Here is a 7,252-nt window from a genome sequence, read left to right on the forward strand (position 1 = left end):
ACAAGAAGTATCAGACATGCCACACTTTTTATTACTGGAATATGATATGTCAACACACTGTCTTTGTAGGAGTTCTTAAAGCTTGTGGCAGGAATGTGACAAACCTTTTAAGAAATGTCTTGAGCTTCGCTCTGTGTGTACTTTGTTACATAACTTCTTCTCCGCCCAGAATATCTCTTTTTCCTGGTCTGACTCTTTGTGTGTCTGGATTTACATGTTCTGCTCAGCCAATAAAAAGTGAGAGAAAGCATGAGCTCTGGCAGTTCCACTTTCTTCTTTGTTCCATCAGCATCCATCCGACACCATGAGGATCCGGGCCACTGCGCTGCTGCTCGTCTTCTTTCTCTGGCCAGCCGAGGCTCAGAGTGACAGCAACAGGAGACCAAGCATCTGGGACAGTCCCATCAACTTTGTCACCAAGAATCAAGACAAGTGCACAATGATGATTACGGGCCAAGGAGAAAATACAAACCTGAGGCTGTCGTGCCAGGGTGCCAGGAGCTACTGGTGCGATTACGCGGGGAAACCACACACCTGCAGCGCTTACAACAAAAACCCACGGCACTACTTTGTCCAGCTGATGTGGACCCTGAGAAAGCTGCCAAATGCCTGCCGAGGACCGAGACAGCTCAAATCCCACATGTGCAGGAAGGCAGCTGATGAATCTCAGATGGTCTTCCAGTCTGCTTCCATCCCCCAGCCGGGCACTTCTTACAGGACAGCAGCGCGACCATCACAGCAGTCTGCAAGATCTCAAACTGCACAGGGACCTGCAAGGCCCATGTGGAGAACAGCTCGGCCACTAAAACGAGTTAAGGCCACGCAGAGATCCAGTCCAACTCCAACAGCCCCTCCATCTGAGAGCACCCCCAAGAGAATGGCTCGGCACTACTGCTGGAGGTCCCTGCAGGGCATCTGCTCCGTCGTCATCGGTTGGTTTCAGAATTAGCCAACGAGGTGAGCAGCAGAACTCTATTTACTCACAGCACGTCTGTGCTGGACAGGTGGAATTTAAATACGTTTTCTTTCAGACGTTTCATAAAAAACACGTGTTTTTCTTCTTTGTTGATAATGATGTCATTTCTTCATCTGCTTTATTTTCAGATTTTTCTTAACTTCTGATCAAAACTATGAGTGGAGGGAAAGTCCGAGCCTGCAGCTGGATGGGAAAACCACTGTAGCATCCTCTTCGGGAAACGTTCTGATACTTATGGGGTGGAAAAACTAAAAAAAACTTTTTCAGAACTCACATGCTTCATCTTTTATTCAAACCAGCTTGGAAGAATTTCACCACTTTCATTTATGTTTTGCATGAAAACATAGAGCTTTAAAATGTGACAGCATATCTATGTTTATGCTCTTCTATAATATTCTCTTTATACCCTAAATATTGTGTTTTAGGAGAGTTTGTTGTGTTCAGGGCTCTTTACTGGTGTATTTGTTTCAAATAAACTGACTGTGAAAATATTTTTAATGTTACAAATAAAGACTTTTGAAAAAAAAAACCATCTTTACTGGTCAATTTTATTTAATTAGAGATTATTTGTTCTGAGAAAACGACCATTATATTAAAAGGCTTATTCATCAACATCTTCTAGCCTAAAAGTCAGGAATATTAATAAATAACATGAATGAAATAAGTTTTTTTTTTTCTCCAAAATAAGAAACAAATAAATGTCTTTGAATATTAATTTTTAATGTAATAAAAAGGATTTAATTGGGGACTGCATAGTATATGCAGACACCTATTGTTATCCACCCAACTCGGGTTTTTTTTTTACTTTATATCTTATCCACTCTTACGTCAACTTTAATGAGGCCCAAACTGCAACGTGTACCCCCACAAATGTGTGCCATTACTTTCATTGGTGTTTCGAGTTACCATGGCGACGTGTTTTGCTAACAAAGATGCTATATTCCCCATAGGAAATAAATGGGAGAACACTAACTGCTGCTGTCAAGTCACGACTTGGACTGTAGAGGTCCCTGAAGAAAACAGAACCTCACTGTTGGATTTGTTTGAAACTCACAGAAAGTAATCATCAGATAAATGTTTAGGACTGATTAACATTTGGGGCCGTTTTGATTCAAGATGGCTGCCACAGCTACCCCAGCAAACACAAAATTGACTATAATTCAGTCATTCTTTGAGAAATACATGTGTACACCGTAGAGCTGAAATTTGGTGAGGTTTTAGCTGAGAACGTTCCCCATCACATACTACATCCAAATCGAAAATTCAAGATGGCCGCCTTAGCTAAAAAGGAAATATTACGATAACTTTGCCATTTTTAGAGCTATTCAGCTCAAATTTGGTGTAGTGGTAGCTGAGAACAAACCCCAACACAAACAGTAGTACCATCAAATCATGACTTTAAATTGACAGAAAGACATGAACAAATGGCAACAAGGAATTAAGTGAAATGAGTCAAAGAAAGTCTTGGATGTGAAACATTCTTAGTCTTTGAACGTCACTCATTCATACTGATTTTAGATCAATTTTATATCAGATAATAATCAAATACAGTCAGAGTCAGAGAGATTTATTTGTCATTCGCTTCTCGTGGTGAAACAAAATTATATGCAAGATCCCAGTAACATCCATTCATTCATTCTTTTAATCAACCTTTATTTAAACAGATAAATCACATTGAGCCTTGAAGGCTCATTTACAAGTGAGACCTGTTTGGACAAACAAAAACTACGGTTAACTGAACACATGTAGGAGTTGGAGGCAAAAAAAATCCTATCAGACATTTTTTTTTCTGCCTGATGATAAAACCCCTCTAATATTAAAAAAACACCTCGCACAAACAAGCACATTGTGATGTAGACATTCTGCAGAGGGGGGAGCCGAGAGCAGTGTGCATGTTCATAGATGCTCTTGAGGTCACTAAGAGTTCTGATAAGGATGGAATAATCAGTCAATGTCCTCCGGTGAGATCCATAAACATTCTCAAGGTATATCGAGGAATGGCCAAGAATAACATCTATGAGAATCCAAGAGTCCTGAAATGATGACACAAAGTTTATTCAGCTGGTTATCAGTTGGAAATTCCTCAGGGAGGGGGTGGTGAGCGTCAGATCACATGTTCTCCAGGTGAATTCAGAAAAGATGGCCTTCAAGACCAGCCAAGGGAGCCAACTTAGATAAACACACAGTTGTTTTGGGGACAGGCAGAACTTAATGACATCTACCTTGAGTCTGTGTTGGTCCACTCGGTTCCGAAATGTCCAAATTACATGGCCACACCGATGGAACGCGACTGAGTAAAATCCCCAAAATCTGATCCATTCAGCCCAAAGCATTTGAGTCTGGGTACATGAGACACGAACCAAGTCATCATAAAGGCAAGCAGCGTGATCAGGTCCAAATTTGCTGCAGACGACCTCCTTGATTGTAGATAAAACCAGTAACCAACTGAATCCAAAAAGCAGAAACCAGTTATCGAAAATCCAATTAAATATGCGTCCTTAAAGTTCACAGATGGCAGCAGAGATAGACACATCATCAAGTCTTCCAGTCGATGAGATATCCAGCTGTGTGCGTGCCAACAGGACAAATCGGCTCTCCTAAGGCCTGTCTTCTCTTAGAAGAAATGTTGTAAATTGAGTTGAGGGACCAACTGGTCGAAACGAGTCCATAATTATGGTTCGGAGGAAATGCAAGAGAGTCTCACAAGCAGTTTCACAGACAGACAGAGCAGCAAAGCGGAGAGGGAGGGAGGGAAGCATCCGATCTCAGCGAGAGCAAGTGGTGAAGTGAACAACAATAAAATGTAAAAGAAAAACAGTAATAAGATCTAAAATATGAACTAAGAAAAACATCAGCTAAATAATACACGAAGCACTAATGGCATAAAAACATTACGTCGAACAGCAGCACGACAGACTTTGAGTTCAGTCAGTCACATTAATTCCTGGTCTTCTGGCTTGATTTCATATTTTGTAGCTTTAACTTGAAAATGAAGCAGTTTTGTGTATTTTCAGTGAAGCTGTTTGGTTTAAAGCTACTTTATCCGTGCCGCTGATTTACGGGTTGTGAATTCCTCCAGTCAGGTGGTGAGAGTTTCTGAAGGGGAGGGCTGATTATGCAGCAGCTTCTTGCTAGCTGCAGGGAAAGACTAAAGATATTTCATGTGTCAAGACAAGCAGAGCTTCCCTGAAAACTTCTGGTAAGTTACAGCACGACGTCCTCAACTGTAATAAAATCTTTTTTTTTTATTTGTTCCGTTCACAACTTGAGGTGTTTTATTCTTTTGACTTAATTGCTGTCAAGTGTTGTATTTTTTTATGAAATAGATTGTGCATGTTGTTCCCATAAAGTGCATTTCATAGAGCACATTTTGAAAGATAGTTTAATTATTTGTGTTTGGTTGATCTTGCGTGACATTGTAATGTAAGACTGTGTTTCTGTATTAGCTCATTGTTCTTGCCGTTGCTGTGTATTACATCATGGATTTACTACTCAGTGGTTTTTCTTCTATTTTTGAAAAACCACAAATATGTGAATGTTTATGCTGCTGTTTGACTTTAAACAGTCTCAGATTTGCTTCATGCATTTTATCTTTCTTTTCCTTTCTTTTCCTGAAATGTAGGTTTAATGGAAACGTAGTAAAGCAAATATCTGAGGTCACATGACAAAGTGAATGTCCCCTCTTGCAGGGCGTGTTGTGTGGTTTTCATGGCTCTCCTCACCAACATCATCATCCTCCTGGTCCTCGCTTGTGTTTCCCATCCGATGATATTAGGCGCTTCTCCCAAAGGTCATGGGCGGAGGGGACGAGGTGACAGAGGACAACACAAGGAAACAGGCCAAAAGCTCGGCCGCCAATCAAAATCTGTTTCTGCATTTCGAGCAGTGGGCGACTGGGTCACCAGAGACAAGTCAGAGTGTACCTGGACTGCAACAGGTGAGGCCGTCGTCACTCTTAACATCACCTGCAAGAACAGAGACAGGAGCTTCAGCTGCGAGTATGCTGCCAGACCATCCGTGTGTCCCCAGTATGCCTCCAGTAAGGAACTCTTCTGGGCACAGATCTCCAGGGCCCTGAAGAAGCAGAAGAACATCTGTCAGGACCACGGTGGATTGGTGCGGGCAGGTGTGTGCAAAAGAGCTGGCAGAGAGGCTCATTTCAGACTCGGTGCTGCACCAAAAATAAAGAGCGCCTCATCTTCTATTCCGCCGTTCACAACTAAAGCTGTCAAATCCTGTCAGCCCGATAACAGGAAGCTGGCAGAGCAGCTCTGCAGCCACTCCTGGTCCAGTTTCTGCACGTTCCTTTTCACCATGGTGAAGGATTCGGATTGCTGAAGCAGGAAAAATGAACTAAATGGAATAAATTTAGCTTGTGCAGCCATATCACTTTCTGTCTTAGCATAAACCCTCCATTACAGATTTCACTGTATTCTGCTATTTAAACTTACAGAGTTTATGAAGAGACTAACAAATAAATAACATGTTAAAAAAAAGACTGAGTGTGTTTAACAAGAAGATCCATGCTCAATAATCCAGGTATAAAATCCAACATTTGTCAGTCAGGTCATCTGGAGGAAGAATCAGTTTTGTTGTGTGTTTCCTTGACTGATGAAGCCTTCTGGATCGAAGGCGAAACGTTTCAGCACGAAAAAAGAAACTGTCCAGATGACCTGACTGAAAAATGTTGGACTGAGGGTGTTTGTTTTACATTAGTACTGTTTTTTTTATAGGCATTGTGTTTAAAAAATGTTTTTTCCCACCATAAAGACAATAAAGAAGCAGTATGCTGATGTCCTGGCGTCCTGAGAGGTTTGAATAATACATCTTTGTACTTTTCTTCAACTTTTTGTGCACTGGATGTGAACAGATGATGTAAGTAAGCCTTAATGTTTTTGGTGCAAAATTCTCAAGTAGATAGAAGTTACACTGGAGAAGAACAGAGGTCACACACACAAACACACATACACATGTATGACATGATGATACTTTAACGATTTTATATATACATATATATATATATATATATATATATATATATATATGTATGTATGTATGTATGTATGTATGTATGTATGTACTTTGTATGTATATACGACGGGGCCGATTATCTAGATATATATTTCTGCTAAAATGCAATGTGAACTCTGAGAGCTTGAATGACTTTGTTGAAATTTGCTGAAAAAGCAAATCACTCCTGTTTATGTTTTTGTTACTGAAACAAAGTATCTGAAATCAAACGTTAAATCTCTGCTATAGAGACAAATATGCTGATTTTGCTACACACCCTTTTTAAAAACTATTGTTGGGAAGGTTGGATTCAGAGTCCACTTTCTTTTGGTCTTTCTCAGGTTAACAAACATCTCTGGTATTTATCGCTTCGTGTTTTCCCTCAAAGCAGCAGCACACCAAGCCTCCGTCAGACGGAGGTCATCGGGAGGTGGACTTTCATCCAGCAGGAAGACCTGCGGGGACTGTAGAAAAGAAAAACGACTCCATTTTTCCCATGATTTGATTCTCATCTCCTGCTGAAACATAATAAAATACTCACAGCTGAAATCCATCAAGCTCCAGCTCTCAGCAGGTTGTGTTCAGGGCTTTGTTGGCAACTGAATATGGATAAGAAAGAAAGAGGCAGACTTGAGCAAGAGCAAAGTAAATTAGAGGGCAGCCACAAAGTCACCAGATTCCAGGGAATTTAAAAACAAATTTATGGAGTTTGCCCTCAAGCAACACTTTAAAACACCAGCTGCTGGAAGCAGAAGCTGCTGGGAGGGTTTTAAAGACGGTGCAACCATTAGCAGAATTTATGAGCTCTGGAAAAATAGTTTCCTCAAACATATCATCCCTGAATAACGTCTTCCTCAGTTCTAATTTACAAGTAAAACAATTTTAACAAAAGAGAAAATGAAGCATTTAAAGGTGATGAAATATGTCCCACGCACAATAGTTCTTTCATGCACAGCCAAACCGAGAACATTATGCAACCGTTATCTGCAGTAATGTCAAATTAAACATCACTTCTGTTATATTCCTGCATGAGCTGTTTTTAGCGCAGAAGTGCGTGAACTTTTCTGCACAAAATCCAGGAAGACACACAACAGCAGTCATGGTTCATGTATTTTCTTTAGTGAAAAATCAGCTTCACACGTGTTGTTGTGAATAAAAGTATTCAGTAATGAGAGAAATGAGCTCATCTTATATTCCAGTTCAGGAGCTCAACGTGCAGCTCAGGATTTATCCATCCTGGAAGGATTAAAATTGTGCTGCAGGTGT

The 7,252-nt window shown here is 40.5% G+C and overlaps 2 protein-coding genes across 2 annotated transcripts; both read left to right on the forward strand.

Annotated features, from left to right (window-relative positions):
• Window positions 1–304: 304 nt before the first annotated feature.
• Window positions 305–949, forward strand: fgfbp2a (fibroblast growth factor binding protein 2a). The gene has a single exon (XM_037675596.1). It carries the CDS (start codon window positions 305–307, stop codon window positions 947–949), a length of 645 nt encoding a protein of 214 aa, XP_037531524.1.
• Window positions 950–4,684: 3,735 nt separating this feature from the next.
• On the forward strand, window positions 4,685–5,423 carry fgfbp1a (fibroblast growth factor binding protein 1a). The gene has a single exon (XM_037675597.1). It carries the CDS (start codon window positions 4,685–4,687, stop codon window positions 5,312–5,314), a length of 630 nt encoding a protein of 209 aa, XP_037531525.1. The 3' UTR covers window positions 5,315–5,423.
• Window positions 5,424–7,252: the final 1,829 nt, after the last annotated feature.

Source organism: Nematolebias whitei, chromosome 4 (assembly GCF_014905685.2).
Source record: "Nematolebias whitei isolate Nwh7 chromosome 4, NemWhi1, whole genome shotgun sequence".
NCBI lineage: Eukaryota > Metazoa > Chordata > Actinopteri > Cyprinodontiformes > Rivulidae > Nematolebias > Nematolebias whitei.